This window comes from Zootoca vivipara, chromosome Z1 (assembly GCF_965207765.1).
Source record: "Zootoca vivipara chromosome Z1, rZooViv2.hap1.1, whole genome shotgun sequence".
NCBI lineage: Eukaryota > Metazoa > Chordata > Lepidosauria > Squamata > Lacertidae > Zootoca > Zootoca vivipara.
In genome coordinates this window covers 57,025,891-57,042,379 of record NC_142583.1, presented here as the reverse complement: position 1 = coordinate 57,042,379, position 16,489 = coordinate 57,025,891, and the positions used below count along the sequence as shown (strand labels likewise).

Sequence of the window (16,489 nt, the reverse complement as noted above, 5' to 3'; positions counted from 1 at the left end):
GTTCCAGCTGAGCACCTTCATGGAATAAAGCTTTTTTTTTTTACTTAGGAGTCTTTACAAAATCCCACTGATCTCAGAATGAAAATGCATATAATGCTACCTTTCAGCTGTGGGAGAAAAGAGAGGGTGCTTTGAAACTATCATAAAGAGCTCTGGAATCTCATGCATCTTGATTCAGAAGTAGGGCCCATTTAAGTCCAGTGAGGTGTGTGAGAGTGCATGGCATGCAGTCTGAATGTATGTGAATCTGTGGCTTAAAACAAATTAAATATTGATTAAATACTGGCAAAGTTCACAGAGAGGGAAGGGTCGAATCTCTCCCACAGCATCATGGCTCATACAGTGGTGGGCCCCAAATGGGATGGCTTTAAAAGGGGGTTAGATAAACCCATGGAGGATGTGGCTATCCATGACGACGAGCCATGTTCCAACTCTACTGTTCAAAACAGTATGTTTCTGAATACCTGTTGCTTGGAATTGCAAGTGGGGAAAATATTCTAAACCAGGCTTCCTCAAACTCGGCCCTCCATATGTTTTTGGCCTACAACTCCCATGATCCCTAGCTAGCAGGACCAGAGGCCAGGGATGATGATGGAAATTGTAGTCTCAAAACATCTGGAGGGCCGAGGTTGAGGAAACCTGTTCTAAACTGATAACCTAGCTATGCTGGGAGGCGGTTGTGATTGTGCAAGATTATATAACCTTGCAAGCAGGGAGATTAGAAAGCCGGTATTGTATTTACTTCAGGGGCTTCTTTTTAATAGATGGTTCCCTTGAATACTAAACAGGAAAGTACTTTAATTTAGCATCAGAATTGCTACAGCCAAGTTCTGTGCTTCTGCATATCTTCCAAGTCTCCAATTTTACAACCTTCCTTTGTAAGCATAAAGAGAGTTTGCATTTCAGTAACCCAAGCAGAGATTCCTTGGGCTTTACACAACCCTGAGGCTGCCCTTTAAACCTTCTACATGCACACAGCAGATAGGTTTCACAGGAGGGGGGAAAGGCCATTCAGCATGTAATGCACATGTTGGTCGTTTTCTAATTTGTGGGGACTGGGGGACTTCAGCAGCTACTATGTGAGTGTTAACAAGACTTTCATTCTCCTTCTCCCAGAGCATTAGACTACTGAGTGAGACTTTTATCCGGTTCCCTTCTGCCCACTCTTTACAGTAGCTTTTGAAAAGCCCACAAACGGCCTGAATTCAACAAGTCTTTCCTGCCGTTGCTCCCTGTTGTTGTTGTTGTTTAGTCGTGTCCGACTCTTCGTGACCCCATGGACCAGAGCACACCAGGCACTCCTGTCTTCCACTGCCTCCCGCAGTTTGGTCAGACTCATGTTCGTAGCTTCGAGAACACTGTCCAACCATCTCGTCCATTGCTCCCTAGCAATTGGTATTCAGAGGTAGATTTCCATTGAACATGAAGGATTTATTTTCACTTTTAGGGATAAAAATTAAAACGTATCAAACAATGCAGCCTTTCTTCATAGGGGAGTTGCTCCAACACTCCTTGATCATTTTGGTTGCCTTTTTCTGAGTCTTTTTCTACTCTGCAGTACTTTTTTTCTGAGGTGAAATGGAGAAGCTATTGCAGAATACATGAATGCAATTAACAGCAGAAAAGAGAAAGAGAAAGTTAACCCTTGACTTGGGAAGGTGACAACTATGTAAGTGTTGTCCCTGTTAGGTTGTGATATACACATACACAAGCATAGTTTCCCAATCTGGTGCTGCATGGCATCCTTCTCTGCTGCCACCTATAGAGAAAAGCTCAAATTCAGCTTTGTTCCATGGGAAGTGAAGCATGGTAGCCAAATGGGTTGCTGCATCATTACAGGAGAATGTGTTGTTTCCAAACATTCCTTCCTATCCCAACACAAGAGCTGTAAAAACAAGAGGTGCACTCTCCAGGTCAGGAGCTGTTACTCCACTCCCAGCTCAGCAGGCAGAGCCTAAATCTATTTCTCTTGAATGTTCAGATTGTAAGGACTGCATGCACTTAGCTGATGCAAAACCACTTTGGGACATAACAGGATGCAGGGATTTACTGAACCTTGTTTTGACTCGTGTTCATATTTTAAATATGTATATTACAAGCAGATTGTACACATGGCAGGCAGCTGCTGCCAAATTATATTCTGTGCATATTTGCCCTCTAATTAGAGACTACAGCTGTTTATCTGTTTGTTTTTCCTGTATAAGGTGGACTGCCTCCTGTGTGGGGCTTTTTAAAAAACCACACAAGTTAATTTTTAGGGAGCCGAGACATTCACATCACACTTTTCTCAGTGGTTTGAACAAACATAATGGATACAAACAGAACAAGCCAGTACCTTTTTATTGGACCCATTAAAGTTAAAAATGTTGGAAGTGCAGGCTTTGGCGTCAGACTGAAATATCCTTCAGACCGGTTTCCTGTGAAGAAGAGTTTTGTATATGGGGTTTAAGACTGTGAGCTGCATTGGAGCCTTGTCTGTGTCTGGCTGCAGTAGCCTGGCATATTGAAAAAGATGACAGCTGGTTATGGTGTAGAAGTTAGATGATTGGATTATGTCAAGGTTTTTGCGACTACTCTTAAGTAACGACCCTCCACATGCTTGTCTTTCAGGAATTTTTATTGGTGCACATTATTTACAGTGAAGTGAGCTGCTGGTTTCATGTCTCATCAGTCCGAATCAGAATCCGGCACTGCCCCTTTTCGTGATCTGGACCAACATAAGAGCCGCGGGACTGCGAACCTCCTCCCCTTTCTCCTCCTCCTTAATTCCAGTATGGGGGGGAGGTCTCCGGCCCGTCTTAGTCCCATCCTCTCTTTTCCCCTCCCTCTCTTCCTGCCTGAGGAGCAGTGGCTCTTGGATGTTGCCAGAGCTCTGGCACTCCCTCTCCGTCTCCTGACTTTCCCCTTCCGACCCTTCGCTTTCATTACTGCTGGGAGATGGGCTGCGCCTGATGAGGGGGGGGGGGCTGTTCCCTATAAGACCTGCCCCTTACAGATTAGGACTGGGGAGACCACGTTTCTGGTCTTTGCTCAGGCATGAAACCCACTGGCCAACCTTGGATCAGTAACTACCTATTCAGCCTAAACATCAGTTCCTTGGAGGAAAGGTGGGATATCAATAAATAAAAGCTTACTCTTCCATACCCTCCAACATTTCTCTGATGAAAATAGGGACGTCCCATTCTATAACAATAATTTTACTCTTTATACCCCACAAATCTCACTGGGTTGCCCCAGCCACTCTAGGCAGCTTCCAACATACTTTAAAACATAATAAAACATTAAGCATTAAAACAAACTTCCCTATACTGTGCTAAATTGCCTTCAGATAGCTTGGGGGCGGATAACGCCATACCCTCCAACATTTCTCCAATGAAAATAGGGGCACCGTAAGGAAAAGCGCGACATTCCGGGATCAAATCAGAAACCAGGGCTGCTTCTCTAAATCAGGGATGCCCTGGGAAAATAAGGACACCTGGAGGGTCTGCTCTTCCAGCATTAGAAAGTATGATGATGATGATGATGATGATGATAATTTATTATTATTTATATGCCACATATCTGACTGGGTTGTTCCAGCCACTCTGGGTGGCTTCCAGAAAAATGTAAAAACATCACAAAACATGAAACATTAAAAACTTCCCCATACAGAAGTCTTCTAAAAGTTATTTTTTTTAAAAAAAAATACTTTTTATTAAATTTTCCAATTAAACAAAACAAAATGCATTCCAACATATATTCACCCTTCTCATTACCATTCACGCTTCCGAGCTTGTGACTTCCCTCCCTCCCGCCATTTGGTTTTCTTTTCCAATCTGAATCTCTCAGTTCCATTTTGTAAATCAAGTCCACATCGTAGACCACATTCTGATTTGCTTATGACAATGAGCATGAAACTTGCATTCATCCTGATTTGCTTTAGGGATATTTCTGCATCTTCCTGTTAATAATTTTATGCATCTTCCTGTTATTAATTTTCTCATCCCTCGCTTTTCCTTGTCACTTTCCTAACTGCAAAAAGTCAATTTTTTATAGATTTAATCACTTTAATTGAGCAAACCTAAAGTTCCTCCCTCAAAATAATGATAGTCTGCAGGCACCCTAACATTATGAATATAAATAGTCGCTGGTAAAAGTAGATTAACTTCTCTTTTTAAAAAATCTTTAACGAGAACAGTTAGGTGGAATTTTGACAAAAAAGTGCAAATGCATTAAATTGGGAACTACTCCGTGTTGAGTGATCTTGATGAGAATGTACCCTGACGGAAAAGAAATGATTTGCAGGTGTACTTACTGTTTGATATATATTTTTATAGACATACAGGATATAAAGGATTATCTATTTAATGCTGTATCATAGGTCAGGCCAATGAAGAGAGTGTTCGCATCACTGTTTGTTTGAGATTCACACTTTCTGTTAAGTCCTGTTTTCTCTGCACTGTGTCAGCCAGTGTGATGCTTTGCTCTCTGCATTTTTTTAAAATGTTCTTTTCCTAGAAGGTTGTTTAAACAACTCATATAGGGCTGCACTCACCCAGGCTGAGGAAAATCCTGTACAAACTGGAAAGTGTTAGAAAGGGATTTAATGAGATTATCACGGACTGTTCCTTCACAAAAACACACATGCATAAAACAATTTTTTCCCAACAAAATAAAATCCCATAAACCAAGCAGCTGCGCTGTTTAGCTGAGGACAGGTGACAGAATTAGAAGGAATTTTTTTAAAAAAAAGCAGTGCAATAGTTAAGAAGTGGGGTATTTAAAAGGGAAAAAAGGAAGGCTGCTCCTTTTGCAAGCGTATAAAATTAATACCTAACCCAACGAAACCGAGTTGAATTCATATTTTAAAGTAGAAAAGTGCTTCGTGTTTCCCATCATAGTATTCGAGTTGACATGGGTCTCTACACTTGTTTTGTAAAGAAACTCTCCTTACAGTCTCAGGCGCATAATCAAGCTTGTGGCGCATTCCCATTCCATATTAGTTTAGGGCCATAAAGTTTGACAAAGTACCGGTACATACATTCCAACATTATCTGTTTACTAGGGAGAGCCTCTATTGTTGTTGTTATCATTAGAAGTACTGTATTTTGTTTTATTTTACAACTTCCTGGTACCCCCCCCCATTTTTGTCTGTTGGGGGAAAGCCTCATTATAAATTTGTTGCTGTGAGTTACTAGACCGGACAGTCTTAAGCGAACTATTCTGGGTTCACAGTGATGCACGTTGCATGTAAATGTGGAGTTGCCTGTATACAAATTAATAGATAATAATAATATATGTTGCTGGACCAACCCCCCCTCCCCCAGCATTCCCGACCCTTGTCCATGCTGCCTGGGGCTAATGAGAACTGGAGTCCCAACAACATGCGGAGAGCTAGTTTCCTTGCCCCTGATGGAATTCTAAAAGGATCATGTAGCATATACACTCTGCTATATCATGTACCAGACATGTTTTATTGTGAGCTGTTGGTAACACAGAAATCATACTGTTAGGTCACCCTACTCCTCTGAGTCGTGAAAAAATCTAAGAGCACTCAAGTTTGGTTTCCTTTGGGAGAAGTCACTTGAGGCTTATGCTGGCTGATAATAATTGAGCTCATTTTGAAATGTACAGGTTTGAATATAGGTGGAGGCAACAGACAGTGAAAGTCCACTATCAGATCTCTAGGGAGATAGCTAGAACCTGACACTTACACATCTCAAAATGTAGCTCTCTTGTGTCTCTGTCTAAATGGCAATCTTTTGTTCTTTCCACACACAAACACCTTGCCCCCCTCCTCCTCCTGGCGATCATCTTAGCTCTCCTGGAGACATGTTGCCTGAATATTACAAGCTATCAACAAGTCTTTTGTCAAGAGGTTGGTCTGGTATTGCCTCAGGGTAACCAACACTGATTGCCCTACTCACAGAACTTTGATAGGAAGCCTATAAACATACCTTTATCTCTTCCCCACCCCCTTCTTGGCTTTTAAAATTGTATAGGACAGGCTACTCTTGATAGAGTAGAACTTGCAGCATTGTGTAAGGAGGCAAGGAGTGCTTGGGCAGAGTGATCATTCATGTGAAAAATAGGTATGTTATAAACTTATCCCTATTTTCATCTTTTAAAGGTTGGAAGGTGTGAAAGCTAGGTCTGGGCAGGGTCCCCGTGCTTTTAAATTAGAGGAATAAGAAATTTGGCTGGTGTAGCTTTCCCCATTAGTGCCACTTTAGTAATATAAGCTCTGCCTCCTGAAACTGTCACTGATAAACAATTGACAAACAACAGGTGCTTTATTCTGCCTAGTTGCACATGGAGATTCCAATATAATTTGAGAAGAGGGGAAAACATAATGAGAAGGTGCCAGCAAATGTACAAAGGAATTAGGTCTCCAAATGGCTTTACCAATATATACTCCATGAAACTATTCAGTTCTGCATAACTATCATTAAACCTGTCAATACTTGGTTTCTGGTCAATGATTGTGGGGAGGCAAGAATTTCTTAATAGCAGTGACTGAATGCCTCCTCTTAGCATTCTGCATTAGCAGCGGTGGGGTGGGCTTTTGTAGTAAAGTTGCATACAGATGTGCTCAAGGGTAAGTCCCAGTGAATTCAGTGGGGCTTCCTTCCATTCTCACATGGGATTAAGCCTTAATTCTGTGTAAACATGCACTGGGATGAAGTGTAAGAATAAGCCTACATGAAAAGAGATTTTTACATACTCATTTTAAGAGACTACTAAATATTGAAATATTAACATGAGCCTAAGCAGGGACACAGGTGGCGCTGTGGGTTAAACCACAGAGCCTAGGCCTAGGGCTTGCCGATCAGAAGGTCGGCGGTTCGAATCCCCGCGACGGGGTGAGCTCCCGTTCTTCGGTCCCAGCTCCTGCCAAACTAGCAGTTCGAAAGCACGTCAAAGTGCAAGTAGATAAATAGATACCGCTCTGGCAGGAAGGTAAACGGCATTTCCGTGTGCTGCTCTGGTTTCCCCCCGTAGGACCAATTGCAGTCATCAGCAGTCGTTAACAGCCATCAACAGGTTCACCACTCCTATCAGCCCATCACCCATTCCCACCCCCACCCTCTGAATATAAATAAGGGTCTGGTTGATTCTGTTTCAGTGTATCTGACGAAGTGTGCATGCACACGAAAGCTCATACCAAAATAAAAACTTAGTTGGTCTTTAAGGTGCTACTGAAGGAATTTTTTTATTTTGCTTCGACTCAGACCAACACGGCTACCTACCTGTAACTGAAATTGGTTGAGTTTTTGTTTCATACTTTAAATTAATGTTTACAAACTGGTACAAAGTTGTGGATTTCTGATAGATGAATGAGATATTAATTCTTACTGGAACATTTGTAAGGCAGTGCAAGATAGTGGCTTGTCATTGTTTCTTCCTGTGAAGGAAGCTGAAGGGCCTTGGGGCGCAGGTGGTCTTTTTCAACATTCCTTCCTTTTGAAGATCATGCCTCAGGAAGAAAGAGGAAAGTACTGGAAGTAATCTACTGGCTGTGCTGGTGCTATTTTCAGGAAATGTTTGGCTTCTTGGACCATGGTATCTGCTTCCTTGAGGAAGGACTTCTGGCAGGAGATGGGTTGCACATCACAGTGGTTGACAAGAATGTGTTTGCTGAGTTCAAAAGAGCTTTAAACTAAATCCTATGGAGGAGCAAAACAGAGGAACACCTGGTATGGGGGAATAATAGTGTATTTGATGCACAGGAAATAGAGGTAGTGCTCCAGAAACCTGCTGAAGAGCAGGAAACTACAAGGAGGAGGCAGCTGGAGAGAATGACTCATGATTTTAGTTGTCTCTATACTAATCCACAGAGTATGGGAAACTAGCAAGACAAATGTGAGCTCTTAATACAGGATGGCAAGTATGTCCTAATAGGCATTACTGAAACCCAGTGCGATGAGACTCATGACTGGAACATAGAAACTGAAAGAATAGACCCAACAGGAAGGGAGAAGGAGTATTTATAAAGGATGTGTGCACACTTGTGAAGAGATCCATGACCTGGCACATGGAAAGAATAACAGTAAAGGTATTAGAAATAGTATTAGAACAGTATTAGAAATAGAAGCAAAGCGGTTAAAATTTTGGATATAGGCTAGGATGATTGGGGGCAAATCCACACCATGCATTTAAAGCACACATTGAGCTCATATTTAAAGCATACGACTTCCACCCAAAATAAACCTAGGAGCTGTAGTTTTCCCCTCACAGAGCTGCAATTCTCAGGATTTTTAACAAACCACAGTTCCCAGGATCATTTGGTGGGAGCCATGTGCTTTAAATGTATGGTGTGGATGTGCCCTTAAAATGAATTCCCAACTCACTCAGTCTGGCTTTACCCCTCAGGGACAGGGTTGTTGTTAGGATAAAATGGAATAACTCCCCACATATGCATCCTGAACAATCTGGAGGAAAGGTGGGGTGAAAATGTGAAGAAACAAAGAAAATTATATAAATATAAGCAGGTCTTGCAAAATGCTTAAAGCAAACAAGAAGAACAAATATTGACAATTACCGGCAGTGTTTTCTTTGAAGTATTATTACGTTCTTGAAATGTATATGGCTAGGTATTCTGCAGTCATTGCTGTAAATATTTATGCTGAAGTTAAGTTCCACTGGTTTCAATTTTGCTTACTCCTGAGTAAGTGAGCATAGGTTTGTCGTGTCTCTATTTTGTGATGTACCCCGAAATTCTCCCTCAATTCCACACCAATTTCTTATCAAAAGATATGCTTTTAAAATAAAGTTAAGTTGTAGGTTCAAGGGAAATTTGCTTATATTTATTAAAGAGAACTGTTGGAGGAGGAAGAAGAAACACATACACATTTCTGCCAATTTGTTTGTTCACTTTCCCCATGCTAAATTTCTTTAAGACATTGTTGCTAATAGCAACTGCAGGGAATTTGTTGAAAACCACACTTTTTCTGGGGGGGAAGACAATGGGCCCCAAGTCTACTGTGGCACAGCTTTAAACTTTATTAAGTCTGCCTTGGACTCTCCTTTCCTCTCGTCAGTTAAATGGAAGAAAAGTTTGGCAGCCTCCCTGCTGTGAGCTTGATTGATGCACAGAACATCTGAGGGACTTTTGTTTCTCTGGCTTGCACTCCATGAGTGCATAATGTGTGAATACTCAAATAAGGTCAGCCCTTATCACATGTAATCTAGGCCTGAAAGCAGATCAACAGTGACAGTCATACCCCATAAGCGAGAACACAAATCATCCTCTGCAGGCTTTGGAAAAGTTATGGGATTTTCTCCCCTTGCCTTGGAAGGTTGAGGGCGCCAGGCATCGTTCTGAAAAGCAAGGGAATACGTGCTTGGAATATAATGCTGCTCATTCAAGGGGGCCGTGGGGGTGATTGGACTGGATTGTTTATTTGTAACAAAGTGTTAGTCTTTTCACTGGGAGTTTGAAGCAAGTTCTCTGCTACTGGTTGCTACTGGCCTGTGATGTGGAATGTTGAGAGCTGGGAATGGACTGGGGGGGGGAATTATCTGGCTTCAAAAAGAAGAGGCTGTATCAAAACGCTTTGGTAATGATTGGGAAACTGTGGCAAATGGTTTTAGCCCAGATCTACAAAGCAGAAGACTTGTGGGATTTGGGACCTGATTTAAAACCGACACCATGATGCTTCACATATAAAATGGTCCCTTGGCAACCCACATGCAACATTGGCGCATCAGTACAGCACTTGCTCCAGTTCACTGATTCCTGACATGTGCTAATGCCATGTTTCAGACAGGATACGTTATGAGAAATGAGATTCTAGACACAATTTATTATTTTTCTTTTAAAACAACTGAAGCATATGCATTTTTGAACCAAACATTTACTAAAGATAACATATATTTTTTAATGAGAAGCATGACTGTTAATCTTTCCCAACTTAGTATCATAGTTGGTTTGGGCTTGAAGAGGGAGCAAGGCAGGATTTCTTGTTGCAATTAATGTGTGGCTGTTGGTTTTGTTCCTTTACCTAATGTGTTCAGTGGCTTCCTAAAGCACATAATAAGATGATCAGCATAAAAAAAGAGAAAGAGCTAGAGTTACATGGCTGATAAGATTAACAAGCATGGAAACAATGATGTCATTTTCCAAACTATGGAAACAAGCAAGATTCCCCCTTTTATATTTATATTATCTTGGATTATTTTTTTTATTCAAGGACTCCCCCAGGCAGGATTTAATAGTAACTGTGCTAACCTTATACAGTGAGAAAATGTAATATGGATTACATGACTTATCAAATACAAAACTCCGAAAGCCTTGATGTCTACTTACAAAACTGGCATAATCATAGTAGTTACACGCTTTATTTATTTTGAATCACACTGTTATTGCCACATATAGGACCCTTGATACTTACTTAGTATCAACGAATACAGTCTGACTTCTTAATTGCACCAATACTATGAAAGCAGGAATAAAACTGAGTAAAACCTGAGCCTCTCAGTAGAATTCCCTTAGCATTATACAGCTCGGCAGCCTCTGCTCTCTTACAACGGAGGTAAGGATGCTTGTTGATCTCGCGTCAGAACTATCAGCACATGTCCCTTCTTATTTCAGGGTTGGATTCAGATGCAGACGTAGCATGATTTTTGTCATGGGCTGCTGATTCAGTGGCATCTGCTATATGTTACTGGATTCTTAAAGTCAGAAGCTTACTGATGTAAGATATGGCTGCTGCCCAAATGAAGTACTATCATAGAATAGTAGAACAGTATAATTGGAAGGGATCCCGAGGGCCATTTAGTTCAGCCCTATGCAGTGCAGGAATCCTGCCCACAGCCCATCCCTGGGTGTGTTCGAACCACCAACCTCCAAGTTAGCAGCCAGACTTCTTGAACTTTAGCTGTGCTGTGACATTGGAAGTAGAGGGAAGTAGTGGGAGCATGGTTTCAGCATGCTCCCACTGCTGGTTTTTTTGTATCCATGTACACATGGCGTTACCCACAACGGAGCAGTGCTATCCTGCAGTTTCTTGAGAAATATTGCTGTTTGATGTGTTTTCCCTCAATACGAAAACTTAAGCCAAATTTACTTTGAAGTTAGGGTTAGGTGTGCACGTTTGAGATAGCAAATGTGCATATAGTGGTACCTCGGGTTATGAACTTAATTCATTCCGGAGGTCCGTTCTTAACCTGAAACCGTTCTCAACCTGAGGTACCACTTTAGCTAATGGGGCCTGCCGCCGCTGCCACCACCGCGCCATTTCTGTTCTCATCCTGAGGTAAGGTTCTTAACCCGAGGTACTACTTCCGGGTTTGTAACCCGAGGTACCACTGTATACAGATGACAGCTTCATGAATTGGGAGAAGTTGAGTTGGGGAAGTCATAGGGGTGGGAAAACCGAAGAGACAATGTCCACCCTCTCTCTGGTATGTACAACAGTGTGCAAATGTGACTTGAAACACAGTGGGCGGGGGCGACAACCTCACTCCATTTTAAGCTGCTAATGTGTGTATACTCTTGGTAGGCTATGGGCTTGGTGTAGATAGAAGCATAAGCAGTCCTCATGAGTATATTGCCCCTTTCCTTCTCTAAAGTGGCGTGACAGTGATGGATAAACCACACTTTTGCGAGCACTGCATATGCTGACAAGTAAGTTCTGTAAGGAAACTCGCAAAGTGGCGTTGAAACAAAGCAGACACGTTCACGATACATTAGGAACTGTAATAGAATCAGTTTTGTGACATGAAAAATGTTGTGAGATGAGCCACAAATAGGTTCCTGGGGTAGCTAGTACAAACATGTACAAATGACACCTGTTCAGAAAGAAAGGAGAGAGATGGGGGATGGCTCTCTCTCTCTCCCTCTCTGTTTCGTTTGTTCTCTTTACCTTTTATGATCAATATATATACCTTCGCTTTCAGTTTTACATGATATGTACATAGGCCCGATTCATAGCATTATTCCTGTAATATGGTTGATGTTGAAACCTCACCATATGATACTCAGACTAATCTGTGCACGTTTTGATCACGGCGGCTGCATGGTTACTTCTCTCATTGATGTCCCATCCTTGGTAGCTCAGAGGACGGTGAGGTGTCGGTGTAGAATGGGGTAGTCAATGGGCTCCCAATGTAATTGGACTATAGCTCCCATCATCCCTGACCTTTGTCCATACTGGCTGGGGCTGATGGGATTTGAAGTCCAGCAACATCTGGCTATGCCCAAGTGAATATGTACCGTCACTGGAAATGGCACTTTATCATGTAAATGTTTTCTAGAGATTTTAATTAATTAAACTAGGAGCCTTGTACCTGGCATTGCTTGGTACAACAACAACATCAGTGCAGTTTTAAAATCAGTGGTTAAAAACAGTGTCGTTTTGAAATGTTTAGAAATGGCAGCCACTGTTACCCAAACATAGACAGAAACCTGCTCCTTGAACTGAGTAACCATCGCACAACATTTGGTTATGATATCTTAAGAAATGTCCAGGTGCATAGCAAGCAAACAACTTTGCAAAATATGTAATGAATTTTATTCGGGGGTTTTCAGCCCAGCACCTTCCTTCCTACAGAGGCCAACCACATGTTTATGTAAAGCGCATAAGCAGCATGTGATGGCAGTTGTCATCCCTAGTTTTTGTTCCAGAAGCATGCTGCCTCTGATCTTGGAGAATCTAAGTCTCTATCCCCATTAGTCATGGTGGGGGAAGCCTCTCCCCCACTCAAGTATGTCACTACTTCACAATGTAGTGTTGTTCCAGGTCCAAACCTCTTAGCCTGTGGTTGATGAGGAGAGAACTTAACCACAAGTCCTAGTTCAGAGGTCGCACTAAGTCAAACCTTGGTTTTGCTCATGCAGTGCTGTAGCAGAAAGGGCAAGGGAGGAACTAGGTAAGTAAAAACTGCTCTCTGGGAGATCAAATATCCATGCAGACTGCATTCACATGACAGTTTATTCCATTTTCATGACTCTTACGTTCCACATTATATTTGAGCTTTTGCAAACATAAAAGCTACTTCTGGAACAATAGTGCAGATTTACTGCTTTTTTGTATTCTTTGCTTCCAGAAAATAGTGTGCGAACCAAGTCATTGTCTATTGTCTCCTTTTGATTTTTTATTCAGATTTTAAGTATGTTTTTAATACATATTCAATTTTACACGTGTTTTAATGCTTTGGGCCCACTTGCATGCAAGTAATCTTCACTGAATTCTCTAGATTTACTTCTGAGTGGATTTACTCCTTGGATCGAAAGGTGGTCTACAAACGATTCAAACAGACAAATAATAAAGACAGCAGCATCTTCAGCTTCTATTTTATGTTGTTAATCCCTGCTTCGACCAGACTTTGGTGCATGAAACCCTGTAGGAGCCAACCTGCAGATAGAGATGGCTTTTTATGCCAAATCCTTTGTCTGCTTAGTCTTCCTTTCTTTCAGGAAGAATAAAGGGGTTCCTCCTCAGATAGTTTTTGAGTCCCCTCACTGAACACCACATGCTCCTTCCTCCCTCTGTTCCTATTTTTCCTGCCCAGGAATGGGGGCACACATTCCTGTTGCCCTATGTTACAGCCTAGGAGGAAATGCCAAGTATGGAACTCATAGTTCCTCTTGCTTCTTCACACTGCCCTCATAAGGTCTAGTTCACTTCCTTCTTTCTGTTCTGGCCATCCTTGTGGTCACCACTGTCCTACCCACCAAACAGAATCTTCTCCACACACACTGCCTTTTTATTGCAGTATTATAAGGACGGCAGTATTGTTTGGGCCAGATGTTTGGTTGTTATTTTCAGAACTGGGAATTCTTTCAATTAGGATCTGACCCTTAGAGAGACCACTTTAAGAAAGGAAAAGGAAAGGATGTCCTGCTGATTTTGGAACATAAGAAACTACTTTGTACTCAGTTGGAGCATTGGTTTGTCTAGCTCAGTGTGGCCAACACTGACTGGCAGCAGATCTCCAGGTTTCGGGCTGGAGGCTTAACTAGCCCTAACTGGAAACACCAGGGTTTGAACTTGGGATCTTTTGCATACAGTTTTACTACTGAATTATGACCCTTTAAAAAATTGCAATCCTGCGATATTGTGATGTGTTTTTTTTTAAAAAAAACTTTGTATAAAAAGTATATATGGTAAAAATGGTGAAATATTGGTTTGTGTAATGTATTCAGTTATATTTTGCATATACGTATATTTTTAATGATCCCCCCCCTGTTGGTATACTGGTATATGCTTGTATTTTTTTTATTTAGCGTAGACTATAGCTATCCTTTTCACCTAGTTTAACTTCTAAATTCTTGTGAGTCTTGTGACAAAATAATATGTTTTGTGGTTGTTGAAGAGCAGACGTATTTCGCCTGCACAACCTTTCTTTGATCAGATCAAAGTAACCTAGATGTTATCCACAGAAGATGGTTTGTGGCTGCTTAGTAAATATATAACATTAAACTACAAACAACCTGTATTGCTATATTTTGATGCCAGGGTTATGGCTAATCTTCCATTGTGGGTGCCCAAAAGCAAGTGGACATACTATCTTGCAAAACACCTGGAGCCCAGTACCCAGGCCTACAAAGTGGAGCCAGGTTTGGCTCCAGACATTTTGGTAACTAACAGTACCATATTCTCCATGCCTTTTCAGGAGTAAGTCCCAGTGAGTTTTTAACAGGGCTTACCCACGGGTAAGAGTGCATAGGACTGTTGTCTAATAGTGATGCACCCAAACTTCAGAATCAAACTTCCCAAGTCCAGAATTTCCAGAGTAGTTGTTCCCTTCCACCTCCAGATCTATGGAGTTTGAGCTTAGCTCATAATAAGCCGAGCCCCTGCCTCCTCACAAGCAGCCTCCAGCCATCTCACTGCTGAAACTTGCCTTACAGCAAGAAGGATACAAGGGGCTAGGCGTTCATTAGGCCTTGCAATGACAAAAGCTATGTGCGATGTAATTTCCCAGAGGTTCTGGATCCTTAGCAAAAGAACCCTTGAATGGCATAATTCCTAGGAATCCTTAGCATGCATTCTTGGCACCAGGAGCCAAGGAAATTATAGACGCTTGGTGCTTTGGGTTCTTATGAAAGGACACTTCTGGGGCACCCGCATTCCATGCAGAGATTTAAGGAGAAGAGCAGGGAGCCTTGCAGAAGCGATGGAGAGCATTCAGAGCCCCAGCTTGCTCCAGATCTTGTGTTCCCAGTGACATCTCCAAAAGCGTGATGGGGCTTTGATGGAGCTGTGCTTAAAATAGTAATTGGGCCTGATCAAAAATGAGCCGAAATTAGCCTGTGTTTAGGAAAGCCCAGTTTGAGTAATATCACCCATCACTATAGAAACAACGAAAAAACATTACTGATGATTAATCACCCTTTAAAACCTGCAGATTGATGTGCCCACTTCCTTCTGTCCCACTGGACTGGTGCCGAAATACAGAGTGATCTAAAGCTCGGTTTACTTAAAATGCCACTTTTTTTTGCCTTGCTTCCTCGGGAATAGGCTGAAATGAGAATCCAAACAAACAACTTTTTAAAACCCCATAATTTGAAGCTGTGCAACTTTCTGTTGCTCATTGCAAAGCATGGTTAACAAGCTAATTCGAACTGAAGAAATCACAGTTGTACTTTTGTTTTCATAATAACGCCTGGCAGTTTGGTGGTTTCTTTGTATTCCTCAAGGATCTCCTGGCTTGTGCACATGAGTGTAAAAGAGAAGAGAGGAGCTGAAATCTCCCTGTCTCTGTCTCTCTGGCTGCAGCTTCTAAGTTTACACACATTCTCAGTGTGGGCAGCAATCAGTCCATGCTCCTGTCTCAGGAATCCAGTCCGGCTTGAGAGCCTTGCTGCCCTTTTGTTGTCCTCCCCACGAGGGTGATCAGTTGAGGACTATGTGGTGACAGAACCAGTTTGTAACAGGCTTGTCTTTCACCTTCTCCTCTCCAGGCTTTGCTGGCAAGACTCATGTGAGGATCTGAGAGAGGCGGGAGTGCAAAAGGGCTGTGAAGTGAAATAAGAAAAGGAAAGAAACGGGAGATTTAAACCACAAGCAAATCAGTGCTGCTGCTGCTGCTGCTGCTGCTGCAATGAACTGGCTAGAAGAACCAAACTGGAGGTTTCACGTTTCCCTCCTCATGCTGCTCTCGATGCACACCAGGGGTAAGGAGATAAAATATTGTGCAATGTACTTCTGACAGGGTGCTGATGAGCTGAAGATAGCCTCTAACTGCTCTGTTGCTATTGTGAAATGGAAAGCTTAGGGGAGAGTAGCTTGGAGTTTGCAAGCCACCGGTGCTTTGTGCAAAATTTAAAAAAAAGTTCAGCAGCTTAATGGTTTGCACAACACCATTAGGGCAGTGCATGGGAACTGAAAGCTGATGTGTGCTAAACTTGCAAGCCTCTACTTTACTGCATTTTTTCTTCGCCTTCTCTGCATTTGAGTCACGTTGCCATTTGCTTTTGAGTAGGGTGATAGCATTCTGAAGTTTATAGAAGCAGCAAAACGCTGTTAAGGTCGTTTTGGTTATCAGTAGTAACTGCTGTTTG

At 42.0% G+C, this 16,489-nt stretch overlaps 1 protein-coding gene across 2 annotated transcripts in view; it reads left to right on the top strand.

Moving 5' to 3' along the window:
* The window catches only part of BMPR1B (bone morphogenetic protein receptor type 1B), a 213,555-nt gene that overhangs the window by 111,166 nt on the left and 85,900 nt on the right, over nt 1-16,489 (top strand). For both annotated transcript variants that reach the window (XM_035112925.3, XM_088660495.1), the window contains one exon: nt 15,890-16,102. In XM_035112925.3, the coding sequence (XP_034968816.1) occupies nt 16,030-16,102 (73 nt within the window). In that variant the 5' untranslated portion in view covers nt 15,890-16,029. The remainder of the gene's footprint in view (nt 1-15,889; nt 16,103-16,489) is intronic.